This window comes from Curcuma longa, chromosome 12 (genome assembly GCF_044706935.1).
Source record: "Curcuma longa cultivar G26 ecotype Majalengka, Jawa Barat chromosome 12, ITB_CL_G26_1.1, whole genome shotgun sequence".
In the NCBI taxonomy this organism is placed as follows: Eukaryota; Viridiplantae; Streptophyta; class Magnoliopsida; order Zingiberales; family Zingiberaceae; genus Curcuma; species Curcuma longa.
This window is the reverse complement of record NC_133872.1, coordinates 5,202,555-5,218,171: the sequence shown is the minus strand read 5'-3', so window position 1 is coordinate 5,218,171 and position 15,617 is coordinate 5,202,555. Positions and strand designations below refer to the sequence as shown.

At 34.8% G+C, this 15,617-nt stretch overlaps 1 protein-coding gene and 1 long non-coding RNA gene across 4 annotated transcripts; both read right to left on the bottom strand.

Moving 5' to 3' along the window:
- Positions 1-1,725: 1,725 nt before the first annotated feature.
- Positions 1,726-5,077, bottom strand: LOC141843695 (uncharacterized). Of its 3 annotated transcripts, none has more exons than XR_012603048.1 (8): positions 4,861-5,077; positions 4,578-4,746; positions 3,788-4,081; positions 3,612-3,713; positions 3,081-3,520; positions 2,795-2,822; positions 2,658-2,716; positions 1,726-1,989 (listed from the first exon to the last, which is right to left on the bottom strand). XR_012603048.1 is itself a non-coding variant. In XM_074731746.1 (7 exons), the coding sequence occupies exons 2-5, from the start codon at positions 4,719-4,721 to the stop codon at positions 3,092-3,094; spliced, it is 969 nt and encodes a 322-aa protein (XP_074587847.1). In that variant the 5' UTR covers positions 4,722-4,746; positions 4,861-5,077; the 3' UTR covers positions 1,726-1,989; positions 2,795-2,822; positions 3,081-3,091. The 3 variants fall into 3 exon arrangements, 1 of the variants encoding a protein (XP_074587847.1); XR_012603047.1 differs by having other exon boundaries at positions 2,658-2,684; XM_074731746.1 differs by lacking the exon at positions 2,658-2,716.
- A 5,357-nt stretch (positions 5,078-10,434) lies between these two features.
- On the bottom strand, positions 10,435-11,995 carry LOC141843694 (uncharacterized). Its single transcript, XR_012603046.1, has 6 exons — positions 11,824-11,995; positions 11,543-11,710; positions 11,376-11,460; positions 11,197-11,298; positions 10,621-11,105; positions 10,435-10,502 (listed from the first exon to the last, which is right to left on the bottom strand). It is a non-coding gene; the product is annotated as an uncharacterized LOC141843694 (long non-coding RNA).
- Positions 11,996-15,617: the final 3,622 nt, after the last annotated feature.

Below are 15,617 nucleotides of genomic sequence, written 5' to 3'. Positions count from 1 at the left end.
ATGTAACAAGTCCAGAATTATGCATTATGGAAATAAAAGTTAACTGTCAGAAGATTACTATAAGGCACAAAACAAGTAACTGATTTAAAATTTTCAAACATCATCAAAGAACCTCTGAAGCTTAGCAAGCCATACTCTGAACGGATTTCAATACTCATAGATGACCATGTTTTCCTCTAGCAGTTTGACAGCAAGTTTAGTGGAAGTAAGAGAGATTCAGCTAGTCTGTTATAGGCTTTCTTGTTTGGAAAAAGGCCTCTTTTTTGCATCGTTTTTACAACAGAAAGTGCTTCACTGATTCTCCCAGCCCCAGAAAGTCCCCTAATCAATGTATTGTAAGCAAATTCATCTAGAACATGTGCTTCTTGGCTCATCTTGTTAAATAGCAAAATAGCATAATCAGTTTCACCTGATCTGAAGTGGCCATTCATTAGAATTGTATAAGTTATATGGTTAGGAATAATGCCAAGTTTCTGCATCAATGAAACCAAATCATAAGCATCTGGTATCATTTTACCTCTACATAGTCCATTGAGTATACCATTATAAAAATGAAGATCTGGCATTGAGACCAGTAGTACTTCAAAGATTAGAGCATCAAACAACCTGGATGATATGCAGGTGCTAAAATATACTTCAGAGTATAGTTTAGTTTGTAATACCAAATTAAGTTCTGAAAAGCTAAGTTGTGAAAAGAATCAACAAGCAAAAAGAAATGCAGATTCAATGTTGCATGAAAGCTAAATCTACTAGTGTTGCACTGTCATGTGACAGCATCCCGACTCAAGAAGGAGATGAATGCAACAAAGAGAACAAGGTTCAGATTCCTGTCAACTGTATACATAAAACAGATAAATGCATGTTTCGAGTTAAACGAGCTAAAATGGGTTTGAACATCACCATTTCAATCAGTTTAAATCAGATCTTGGTAAAGCATGTGTCTAGACTTGAGAAGGAGAAACAGACAGTGAAAGTAACTAAGTTGTAACAACAGGAAACAAAATCAAACAGCAAGCTGAACAACTAGGAAACTTGGATGAAATCCTCACGAAACATCGATCAAAGCTGGAGAAAATCAAGCTGTCTGCAACCCACAATAGTACACTACACAAAAATTACGAATTAGCGACGGACTAATTCCGTCGCTAATCCGTCGCTAATCTCGGTTAGCGACGGATTAGGGACGGAATTCGTCCGTCTCTAAAAATTTGGTCGCTGACGTCACTCTAGCGACAGAAACAAATATCCGTCGCTAATTAGCGACGAGCTATACAATTCCGTCGCAAAATATAGCGACGGAAAAAAATTCCGTCGAAAAAAGTTAGAGACGGACTATATAATTTTGTCGCTAAAATTAGCGACGCGAATTTTATTCCGTCTCTAAATTTAGCGACAGAATTATAAGTTCCGTCTCTAAATTAGAGACGGAATTATAAATCCGTCGCTATAATTTCATTAACAATTGTTAAAAATTAATATTTTAATAGCGACGAAATTTAAAATTCCGTCGCTAATGATTTTTAGAAAATAAAAAAATATACTAGCACAGCGACGGATTAATTTAAATCCGTTGCTGATTAACGACGGAATTAAAAAAATTACGTCGCTAATAGGTTTTTTTATTTTTTTTTTGTTTTAATTCCCTGTAATCCCCTGTTTACAACAAAAAAAATTATACAGAAGCAATCATAAGAAACACAATCACAGTAACATAAACCCAACAGATTTACATGGCAAACAGTGGAAAACTAAATGTTATTAAGCTACCAAATTTACAAAACCCAACATATTTTGTCAGATTCTACAGTCACAAATTGTACCAACTTAATCCAAGACATAGGTTTACATGGCAAACAGTGGAAATAATCAAAATGATTCTGATAGTAGAGTGCTGAAAGACCGATCACTAGTCTTCTTTGAGATTTCATCCTTATGTGCCCGTCTCACAAAATTCAGTATAGGATGCTTTCAATGTAGAAATTTCATTACCTGCATGATGAAACCATGATCATTAACAAAGTTAATGTGTATCACATCAAGTCAACTATGGAGGTTTGCTAGGATAGGAATTAGCATGGAGGAATGGCTACCAATCAATATCAAAGCCATAGTTACAGTATACTTTCCCCTTCCAACAGATCACAAATAAATTCATGCAACAATTAAATATCTGATACGAAGAGGCAAGAATTCATAATAAAACTAGAAATAAACATACCTTGAGTTGGGCCGGCAGAAAAGGCTTACTAATGCATAAAGTATTAAGTCATTTTCAGAAGATTGAAGGTTGTTTCACTCTGCAGTTATACTAAATTTTACAAAATGGCAGAACAACATGCTATTACTTTTTCAGCAGGATTATCTTGTGGAGGCATGAAACCATTCTGCATAATTCCATCAACATTCTTACAAAGAGGATATAATCAGGTGATATTCTTTTCCTTGTCTTCCATGTTTAGCTCCCCATACAGGACTTGCTACTTCCTAAATATATTTGAGGGTTTTGTTCTTAAACTGCTCTCTCTCCAAACTCATTAAGATTGCGTCTACTGCTTGTACACATATGATCATTAAAAATTGCACCATAACATGATGAACATAGTATTTGAACAACTTATTACTCTATTATTCATGATGAACATAGTATTTGAACTTACACATTTCCAGTTGCCTCCAACAAAAAACTGCAGTAACATAGAAAATCATGAATATAAAACTGCAGTAAGTTTTGGGGAAAATCATGAATATAAAATGAAGATGGAAAGAAATCCAATGTAAAACAAACTGAACTTACACATTTCCAGTTGCCTCCAACAAAAAAACTGCAGTAACATAGAAAAAGCAAAATATCAGATGCAGCAGCGATGATAAGTATATAAAAAAACTCTATGATGGTGAATTTACAAATGTGCATGGGTATACAGGATCATGCATTGTATTTATAAAGTACAATATTGAAAATGAAAACCCAATATATGTATGATAATTGATAACTGTACAGGAAAATAGCAGATACAATAATAGTATATCCTATTGTATTTATAAGTTTTACCGTAGTGTTTTGTGGAGAATCTACTTACCTCGCAGGCAGCTACTGATCAGGGGCATTAGGGTCCTGAGTCTCATCGTTAAGGAAGTCTACGAACGATTGAGTACAACCAGGTGGGAGTGGCGGGACACTCATGTTCTGTATCAATGCCCTCATCTCCGCTAGTTGTTGATCGTGTGCCCTCTGCTGCGCCTCTAATGCGGATAGACGATTCTTTAAATCTTGATTTTCTTCTCTTAGCGATGTCACATCAGAAGAGGATCCACTGGGACGACCTCTAGCTCTGGGAGTCATCTCACGATCATACACCACTTTTGCCTGGGACCCTAAACCGTAGAGGGTGGAACTCTTTTTCCTCCCTCCGACCACATCATAGTAAATCTGATTTATTTGGTCGGTTGTGAGATTTTGTCTCTCACCTCCCTCAACAGCAGGCTGAGACGCCTGCTCAAATCTGGCATTCAATTCAGCCTGTTATAAATAAGATAGCATAACAATTATGATTAAAAAAATAATTATTATAATGTAATGGTATATAAAGTTAAAATTACAAATCTTATACCTCAAATGCCTCCGAGCGTTTATCGACATATGTGTCATCCTTGGACTTATGTGTTTTTGAAAATATCTCCCAACAAGTAGGAGACCGCTGTAACTCATGCTCCTGCGTAAAAAAAATACAAATAAAATCAAAATCAAATAATTACTAATACAAATGCATCTTTATTATAAACTTACTAAGTCCAATGTGTGCTCTACAATAGATCGGGATCCAGCTGTATGCTTTGAGGATCCGGTGCTAGGGTCAGCCAGCTCGGTATTTCTATTGGCTCGAGCTGTCACTGCATTTGATTGCCATTTTTCTGCAGCCCAGATGGCACGCCATGCATTCCAGATATCCTCTGGGATGAAAGAAGGTCTGATTCCCTTTCTCCTGCATTTATACAGGAGGTCTTTGTATCTTGTGGCACATACATCATTCCATGTTTCCTTGAATTCTTGCTCGTGCCCTTCCTCCCAAGTATATTTTTTCTGCCAGGAGATTAAATTCAATTAGTGGCACAAACACTAATTGCATGTTCCAAACTCAAAATTGCATGTTTATACTTGCTATAACTACACTTTGCAATTGCCTTTCTAACAAGGAGAGTATCGAGTAATAATGTCCAAGTTTAATGTAAATCTAAATTATTTAAATGCATCAATGAATTTTAAGTAAGACATATTAATGACTGAAAAAAATATGAAATATGTAAATTTTAATATAATCAAATTTAGAAGAGTGAAAGAAACATGTTAGTGCAATCCTTGAGTGAATTAGATGCGTCTAAATCCAACAATATCTCCGTGCTAAAAGTGAATCAAAGTTGAAAGTGACTCAAGAGGTTTTGAGGTTGACAAGACTAAAGATAGTGCATGATTTAGTACAAGATATTTGTGAAATTTAAATGGGCGGCTAGTAAATTATTAAAGATTTTATATAAAAACTACTAAAATTAATACACATGAGAAGATACATTTTGCTCACCGAATAATATTTTTCCAACACCTCCCATGCCAACTTGTACTCAAAAAAAGCAGAATACTTTTTCCTCTTCTTTCTTCCTGTAGTTCCATGGCTAAATATAATCATGGTAAACTCATCCTCAATCCTTCTAGCAAGTTGGGACATCTCACTCCGTCAGAAAGCTCGCAGACTGTCAAAAAACACACATTTCTGGGTTTTATTTCCAATTTCCCTCGGATGCCTCAGATTGGAAAAAAAAAAACCATGAACTAAGGAAAAAATAGGAGACAGAAAGAATGAGTACCAAGGATTGCTTTTGGATCGTAAGGGTTATGCCGTTCAGAATCGCCTCGATCGGTCTCAGCCTACTCCACTCGCAGGCCTCAACAGGCTGGCGATCGACAGCAAGAAGCTGGTCGTGGAAGGATCAGAGAACAACGAAGGGAATAGGGTTCGGGAAGGTAAGGAGGAAAAAGAAGGGGGCGGCGCTGAGATTGCCTTGCGAAACCGATTTAGGGTAATGAAATGGGAATATCGGGTCTGTAGCAAAATGCGGATTGACGGTGTGATCCACCAACCAATAGATTCTGATTTAAGCTCGAAACAGATTAACACCAAGCTCAGTACAGTTCGAGTAAACCACCTAAGGTAAATTGAACCTGACTGTATTAATGTTTATTTATTTTTTATTTAAATTTATTTGTTATAAATTTTATGAGCTCAAGTTGGATTTGAATTTTTATATAGAACTTAAGTTTTGATATTATTATCCTTATAATTTAGATAAATTGGTCAGCTAACATATTAAATTTATATTTTTATTTATGATATATTATAGATAATTTAAGATAGTAAAAAATTATATAATTAATTTTATGTACGTGGATAAAAAATAAATAAATTTATAATTAAAATTTAGACAAGTTAATAAATATGTATAGTTATAATTATAGACCCGACCACGGTTCAGAATTGTCGGTTCGACGGTTCGGAACCGCCGGTTCGACGGTTCATGGCAGGTTGACCCTTAACCTTAACCGCCCAAGACGGTTACGGTTCACGGTTCGGAACCGCCGGTTCACAGTTTGGTTCACGGTTCGAGATTATTATATTAAAATTTTAAAATGTATATAAAAGAAATATTGAAAAAAGAGAGAAAAGTCGATGTAGTTTAGTGGTGCGTATTCCTTTCTTTCACGCGGGAGACTCTGGTTTGATCCTCACTAACGGCATGTAAATATAATTTTGAAATAAATATATAAATAAATTTATTGAATAAGTTTATTAAAGATGTACTATAGTGGTCTCTGTATCCATTTCTCATGCGGAACTCTCGCGTTCGATCCCCACCAATCGCATATTATAATATATTTGAAATAAATATATAACCATATTATATATAATATCGTATTGAAATTATGTATAAAAGTCATTGGGGTACAGTGGTGAGTGTCTACGTCTTTGACCGGTGAGAATTATTCTCCATCAACGGCGTATTAAAATTGAATTAAATAAATATAAATATAATATATATATAATTATATTAATTTTATAAACCAAAGGCATTGTAAAACAGTGGTGAGTATATGTGCTTGTGTCCTGGGATATCTTGGTTCGATCCCTTGCAACGACATGTTAAATTATAATTTAATTAAATAAAAATAAATATATTTTATATAAAAATGTATTAATAATATATAAAAAAATCATAAAATTAAAAAAAACCAAACCGGCGGTTTGAATCGCCGGTTAACCGGCGGTCCGCCGGTTCAAAATGGCTTGGACCGTAACCGGCCCGGCATCCTACCGGGCCGGTTCCGGTTCGGCCCGGCTAACCGGGAACCGGCCCGTTGACCCGGTCCGGGTCCGGGTCGGGTCGGGTCTAGTTATAAATTGTTCGTGAGTTTTATTTATGAATTTTAATGGATTGAACTTATATTTTTCAAACATCTTTATTATAAAATGAACATAAATAATTTTTTTATAATATCAAATTGATTTATAAATGCTTTACCATGAAGACATGTAATAAACATGACAATAAGACCTGTGTTTATGATGTCAACCACAATGTATGTAATCTATCAATTCTATCAGGATCAAGACAGTAAGCTCCGTGTTTATGAGTGATGTCAAGTACAATATATTTAATTTGTCAACTCTATAGCATAAAAGTGAAATTAGTCATCTTAGAGACTACACACAGTCAATTTTCATGATTACATGTGAGGAGATAAATTGAAAAACTGTAATTGACTACTACAAGAGAGGACATTATCTCGATTTTATCAAAATTCGACTCTTGTCTACTATAACAAATCTACCTCGTAGTAACCAACTCAACTATATTCCAGAGACATATAATTTGTTAACTAAGAAAAATGATAAATCTTAGTTAGACTTATTGACTATCTCTGGGGTGACCGGTCCGGCCCTACGGAGGTTTTCCACCGGCCACCAGGGTAAATCGGGAAGTGCACACAGCGGCCAGCCTAAACGCCCAGCATCCTTTGATTGCGCTCCCTATTTTAAAAAAAAAAATTTGAAAATATGCCTAATTCAAACCCATGCCATATTGCACACTCATATGATAAATTTTCTTAATATTCTATTTCAGTTTAGATATTATCGATTAAAGTCTCGCAAAGTTTAGTCATAAAACTTAGAGGGGAAAGAAGAAAGTAGAGGTAAATATTAATCTTTAAGTCAATTTATTTATTTTTATCAAACTTCATGAATTTATGATCAAATAAAGCTTAATTACCTTAAAATAAATAGCAGGCCAATTTTTCAAGCATATATCAACAGGGCTTCATGTCAAGGATATGTAATAAATAGTAATGAAAGGTATTCCGATCAATATATCGTGGATAAATCAAATATCGGTTCAAAATTATTGACATATATGCTCCTCAAAGAGAATCGCCCGGAGAACACCCATCTTAACCGAAAATGAATATAAATACACTATCGACGTAGGAGAATAGCACACTTGATGAGCTAAGCGAGAAAAGTAGGGGAGGGCTGACCTCAAGCTCGGCAGATCTGGCGATGGGGATGCAGACAAGGAAGATATCGAACATAGCGATCGCAGTGTTGCGCCTCCAGGGCTTGGGGCGACAATAGAGCCCGCCCGTCATGCTCCAAACGTTGGTATGAAATCCTCCACTCCAACATGGTGCCTGTGCCCTCTTCGCCGCCTCCACCCATGGCGATGAGTCAATTACCAAATCCCTCTTCCTCTTTGCGCCCTACTTGTCCGGATCCTGTCTTGATCTCCAAGAGGCTGCAAAGAATCGTGGCAGGACGAGGAAGGCGGCGACGGAGGATCGCGATAAAGGGGCGATCGCGGGGGATGCGCGGTGCAACAGTAGGGCAGCGACGTCGGGCATCTTCTCCACGCAGCGGGTGGTGAAGAGAGTGGTGGCGGTCGTACAAAGGGGGGGAATCGCCGGTTTTAAATCGAGGGCTAGGGTTTCAGGCAAATCAGATCATGTGGCGGCTAGGCTGAATCGGTTTCTTAACCCTAAATACTGTAACGAACCGACACTATAGCAAATCGGATTTATTTTTGATTTGCTTGGTTCATTAATCAAACGAACTCCGATTTGATCCAAACTAATTTTGTTCTATTCGTCTTTACAAGATGAAGTTTTTCATTGCATCCGTTTTGACAAAATCTCTTCCATGACGAGCCAAATCAAATTGATTTAATTTGGTTCAAAACTGAACCCTTTGGTTCACTAACTAAATGACATCTAATTTGAACGAAATCAGTTTCGTTCATTTTGTCTTCGTAAAACGAGTTTTAATTTTCCCATATCTTACAGTTGGTGCCCTCGAGTAAGAGAGGATAAACGCTTCATCACTATTATGTAATGCTGGTGCAAAATGCTTTAAGAATAGAATATTTGTTGAACCCAAGTCCAATCATTGTTGACTAGTCCAAGCAAGTATAGTCAAATACACAAACAATAAGAACATTTTAATGCAATCAAGCTATCTGATATATTTGAATTGTTTGTCGAGCAACCATTGAAGTCATGATCCAAAACTAGAGACACTGGTTTACAAGAGGAAAATAAAGAAATAGCTACAATGAACAAGTAGATTCATATTGGTTATTATCAAAATATTCTTATATCACTGGTCCAATCCAGGCATCGCAAAATGATCGACAATATAATACATGATCATGTAGACATGCTCCAAAAAGACAGAAAAGAAAGCTAGATGTTACGCACACATGCTTCTAAAATATCAAACAATCATACAAGTTGTGACAATATTTGTTCCTCAACACCATTTAGAAAAATTGGAACACTGAGACAAGGGCAACGCAAAATTATCAGTAGGATCACAGAGATTAACTCGTTTGATTAAAATGGGTTGTGAGATGTACATATGTAACAAAACAAACAATTTTAATTTGTTCTGAATTAATTTACAATATTGCTAATATTCATTCATCGTTAAATCCAAATCATCAATATTAACATTTTCTTGATCCTCCTCGCTAAACTTAATTAGTTCAATAACCTCTTCACTGCTCGAACATATTCTCCATCATTTATCTCCTGATAAGGTATATTAATATCTACGAGTAAGACAAATATTGATTGAATCTGAGAATCTACTAAATATGTCTCCACTTCTTCATTTTGAAATACATTATGGTATTGTGTTGTGTTGGAATTCGATATTTCTATCATCGAACGAGCCTTTTACGACATACAATTAACCATTTACTATCAATAAATCACCTGCCAGAAACCAAGCTACTTAGACTTATTACTATCAATTTAAATAAATTCTAAAGCACTTACACTTATTACTATCAATAAAGTACAATATCGTAGCCAACCAAGCTACTATGTAGTCAAGTTATATTAAGTTTAATTATATAACTAAAATATACACGATGTATTTTTGTTGTCAACAAGGTTAATGTTATTTTATTTGTGTTAATGTCATCACTAATTTAGCAACAGTATTTAAATTATGGCGGCGAAAATATTTTTTTAGTCGCTTAATTACATAATAGCAACAGAAATATTTTTTTCCGTCGCTAATTTAATCACAGAAATAAATTCCATCGCTATTATAGGGTTTTATTGTAGTGCACGTTAGTGCAATCCTTGAGTGAATTAGATGCATCTAAATCCAACAATAACTCCACGCTAGAAGTGAATCAAAGTTGAAAGTGGCTCAAGAGGTTTTGTGGTTGACAAGACTAAAGATAGTGCATGATTTAGTACCAGATATTTGTGAAACTTGCGACTAGTAAATTATTCACCACAAAAAAATTATCGATTAGCGACGGCCTATTCCATCGCTAATTGATCTCTAACGGTTAATTAGCGATCGCTTTGCGATGGAATATAGCCGTCGAATTTTTTTTTTGTCAGTGACGTCAACTTAGTGATAAAATTTTAATATTCGTCACTATATTTAGCGACAAAATTTAATATCCGTCGCTAAAATTTAACGATGAAATTTTAATATTCCATCGCTAGTTTTTTTTTAAAATAAAAAAAATTAAACGAGGTCAACGACGGATAAATATAAATCCATCGTTGATTAGCGATAAAATTTAAAAATTCCGTCGCTAATAATTATTTTTTTATAATATTTTTTTATTTTTTTAATTCTCTATTTACATTTAAATAAAATGATACAGTAAATTACGAACCACAATAATATACAAACACACAAGCCAAAATACACTCCAATATAATCTGAATATCTGAATACACTACACAATAACATACAAATACCAAATCACAAGTCTAAATATTTAAATACACTCCAATATAATCTGAATACAATAACATGAATACAATAACATAAATACAAATATCTGAATACATTGATACTGTATCAAATGTCAAAATACAATAATATATCAGAATTATATCTAAACGAAACCAGCCAAAATAGAAGATCCTACAAAAAGACAATAAGATAGGTTAGTAATAACTTAATTATAACAACGTATTTGAAAAATGCATGCTTACAAATAATAACTTTAAAAAAAATAAAAGTAATAGAAATGTTAACATACCTTACAGGCAACTACTGATCAGGAGCATTAGGGTCTTGAGTGTCTATATCAGGGTCCGCACCTCGCATCGCATGATAAGTAGGCATGGGTGGCGTCGGACCGAAGGCCTCCATGAAGCCCATCATCTACCGCACAAGCTGATCGTAACTATGTTGCTGCGCCTCAACTGTGACGTGTTGCTGCGCCTCAACTGCGGCGTGTTGTTGTGCCTCTAATGCGGAGAGTCGATTCTTTAATTCTTGATTTTCTTTTTGTAGGGTTTCTATCGCAGAAGATCCGCTGGGACAACTCTTGGCTCTAGGGGCCATCACACGATCATATACGACTCTCGTCTGGGACTCTAGACCGTAGAGGGTGGAGCTCTTCTTCCTCCCACCGACCACATCATAGTAGATCTTATTCAACTGGTCGGTTGAGAGCTCCTGCCTCTCTCCTCCCTCAACTGCAAGCACAAACGTCTGTGCAACTCTAGCAGAATATTCAACCTGTTTAAAATTAAATTATTATAAAATTTAAGATTAGAAAAAATAATTACATGGTGGTAATGTGAAATAAATTTAAAAATTATTTTCTTACGTCTAATGCTTACGAGCGAAGATCGATAAATATGTCATCCTTGGACTTATGTGTCTTCGTAAAAATCTCCCAACAAGTAGGAGAACGCTGTAACTCGTGCTCCTGAAAAATTAAAAATATAATTAAATAAAAATCAAATCATTACTAATTAATTAAAAATATATTAATTGTAAATTTACTAAGTCCAAGGTATGCTCCACAATAGAGCGGGATCCAGCTGTATGCTTTGTGAATCCAATATTAGGACCAACCAGCTGGGTATTTCTGTTGGATCAACTACTAAAATTACTCGGTATTTTTGTTAGATCAACTACTAAAATTACTTGAGGAGATAGATTTTGCTCACCGAATATATTTTTCCAACACCTCCCATGCCAACTTGTACTCAAACAAAGCAGAATACTTTTTTCTCTTCTTTCTTCTTGTAGTTCCATGGCTAAATATAATCATGGTAAACTCATCCTCAATCCTCCTAGCAACTTGGGACATCTCACTCCGTCAGAAAGCTTGCAGACTGTCAAAAAAAAACACATTTCTGGGTTTTATTTCCAATTTTCCTCGGATGCCTCAGATTGGAAAAAAAAACTATGAACTAAGGAAAAAAAAGGAGACAGAAAGAATGAGTACCAAGGATTGGTTTTGGATCGTAAGGGTTATGCCGTTCAGAAACGCCTCGATCTGTCTCAGCCTACTCCACTTGCAGGCCTCAACAGGCTGCCAATCGACAGCAAGAAGCTGGTCGTGGAAGGATCAGAGAACAGCGAAGGGAAAAGGGTTGGGGGAAGATACAGAGAAAAAAGAGAGGGGGCGGCGCTGACATTGCCTTGCGAAACCGATCTAGGGTAATGCAATGGGAATATCGGGTCTGTAGCAAAATGCGGGTTGACGGGTGTCGGATCCACCAACCAACAGATTCTGATTTAAGCTCGAAGGTAAATTGAACCCGACTGTATCAATGTTTATTTATTTTTTATTTAAATTTATTTGTTATAAATTTTATGAGCTTAAATTGGATTTGAATTTTTATATAGAACTTAAGTTTTGATATTATTATCCTTATAATTTAAATAAATTGGTCAGCTAACATATTAAATTTTTATTTTTATTTATGATATATTATAGATAATTTAAGATAGTAAAAAATTATATAATTAATTTTATGTATGTGGATAAAAAATAAATAAATAAATTTATAATTAAAATTTAGACAAGTTAATAAATAAGTATAGTTATAAATTGTTCGTGAGTTTTATTTATGAATTTTAATGGACTGAGCTTATTTTTTTCAAACATATTTATTATTAAATGAATATAAATAACTTTTTTATAACATCAAATTTAGTTATAAATGTCTTACCATGAAGACATGTAATAAACATGGTAAGACAATAAGACTTGTGTTTATGAGTCATGTCAAGCATCCTTCGGCATGGTTGAATTGGTTATGATAAGACAGATTTATTACAATGAACAAAAGTCAAATTTCAATGAAACCGAAGTAATACCCTCCTTCGTAGTGGTCATAAGTCATACCAAACACAATGTATATAATTTATCAACTCTGCAATATAAAGGTGGAATCTGCTACCTCAGCGGTTCCATATGGTCGGTCTCATAATCATATATGAGGAGATAAATTGAGAAGTTACAGTTAGCCACTACGGAGAGGATATTGCCTCAAATTCGTCGAAATTCGATCCTTGTCTACTGTAATAAATTTGTTCCACAGTATCTAACTCAATCATACCCCGGTGGCATGTAATTTGTCAACTCAAATTGAATTAATTACCTTAATATCAATAGCAGGCCAATTCTTCAAGCATATATAACCAACGAGCTTGGTATCAAGGTTCTGTAATAAATAGTAATGAAAGGTTTTCTAAGAAGTCGGCTTACAATACCTACTTAAAACAGCTGGTAGCAGTGGATTCTAACCTCAAGCCAATTTAGAAGTCCTTTACCCTGACAACGACAAAGGTGTTTAGTCGGTTGGTCCTACAAGATAGACTAAATACACAGTTGAATTTGATAGGCACCTAGTTATGAAACTATGTCTTTTGTTTGATATCAGTGGAACGATCTATATGTTAGATTTTCAATATAGAGCCTAGGAAGAGGTTGAGAGTGGAGTTACTTCTGAATCAACTGTATTGGCAGATCAATCTTTTTTAACCATCCTAGTTGAAGTGCCATGATCATCAAATGAAATGAAGTTTCTTCATTTGTTTCACATCTTCTTGATATGCACTACAATAAATTTGTCAATTGACAATGTGTTATTATTCTACCCGTAGCGCACATACGTTGTACAACTATAAATTACTAAAAGTCATAAGACATCGATAATGTGTACCAATGCACTGCAATCACGATCATTCACGACATGCAATGTGCACTACAATTAAAAGCATTCACAACGCACAGTGACTCTGTAGTTAAAGTGTGATGTTAACCACATATAATTATCAACATTATACAAATACCATACACAATTATAAAATCATTCACGAGCGAAAAAAATCTACAAGTTTGCCTTCACAAGCTAAATATCGATTCAGTGTTGGACGGTTTTACAAGGACTGTGAAAAACATAGGATTCGGCCGCTAACAACTTGAAACTGCACTTTTATAGAATTGAACTGGTCACCTTCAAAATTAAAATTAGTTGGCTAGTAAAAACTCAAGACCTGTCCAAGTATTATTTGTGTAAAAGAATTTATACTTTACAATCTTTTACACACCCAAAATATTATTGGTGTAAGCGAATTTCATTTTTTTTTAAGTTTTAACTTTATTACTTTAGACAAGTAAATGTATCACTGAATTTAATAAGATATATTTTAAATTAAATTAAATTATTTTGAACAAGAATAATAATTTAAATTAAAGTCCTTTAATGTAGAGTCTTAAATAAATGAGAGTTGTCCCCGGGGCAATGGTACAACGATAGGACATCTGGGTTGTGATCCAGGGACCCGCGATTCGATCTCCAGCTACGGTATATTTGTAAAAATTTTCTTCCAAATGGGGAACGCAATCGAAGGATGCTGGACATCTAGATTGGCCGCCGTATGCGCTTCCCGATTTACCCTGGTGGTCGGTGGGAAACTTTTGTGGGACCAGACCGGCCACTCCCAGGGATTGAGTCTATGAGACTGATTGGGATTTATCGTTTTTTAAAATAAATCAGAGTTTCGTCAATAAACTTAATGTTCCATTTGATAAACCTCATTTATTTTTATTTAATAATCAAATAATATATAAAATAAATAAATTTGAATATTAACTTTGATTTATTGATGTTAATGAGTAAAGTTCACAAAAATTTATAAATAAATTCATTTATTAACATACATAAAATATAATTATAAGGTTTTTATTAATTTTTATTAAATATATTAAAAATATAATAATTTATTTTTAATCTTAAATTATTGATAATATGTTAAAGTAATTTTTTATTATTAGATAAATATTTTACCTGAATTATAAGAGTAATAATGTGGTTGATTGCAAGTGTTTGATAAAATTTGTAATAAATTAATTTAAACAGCTTCAATGAAAAATAAATAAACTTAGATGTCCTCGTATTTAAAGATATATTTAATGTATATAGTTGATTACGATGGGACATAATTGAGTTAGTTACAATAGGATAGATTTATTGAAATGGGTAAGGGTCAAATTTCGACGAAGTCGTGGCAATGTCCTTCCCCGTCGTGGTCAACTGCAGCTTCTCGATTTATCTCCTCATAGATTGGTAGTGGGACTGATCATGTGAGGTTATTGAGGTGATGGATTTCACCTTTTACTGAAGAAAGAGAGGTAAAATATATTTTTAAAAATAATTTATGATAAACTATTTTACGCTGTCAAAATGATTTGATTGAAGTAGAAGTAGAGCCGACAAAATAACTAAATAAATAAACCTCAATCAGTTGGAGTCATTTCTTTCTCTCTTTTTTTAACGAATGACCTGGTAAGATTATTTATTGATGATGTGGACGTCAGAAAACGAAAGGAGGAAAATAGAGTAAATATAAATATCAGGGAAAATAGAGTAAATATAAATATCAGATATTTGATGAAAGGTTATTGCATGAACGCCAAATAAACCCCCGACCTCCCGCTCTGGTCTCGGTGTGCTTCCTTAAGCATATGCCGACCTCTCGCTCCGGTCTCGATGTGTTTCTTTAAGTATATGCGGACCTCCCGCTTCGGTCTCGATGTGCTTCCTTAAGCATGTGCCGACCTTCCGCTCCGGTCTCAGTGTGCTTCCTTAAGCATGTGCCGACCTCCCACTCCGGTCTCGGTGTGCTTCCTTAAGCATGTGTCAACCTCCCACTCCGGTCTCAGTGTGCTTCCTTAAGCATGTGTCGACCTCCCGCTTCGACCTTAGTGTGCTTCCTTAAGCATGTGTC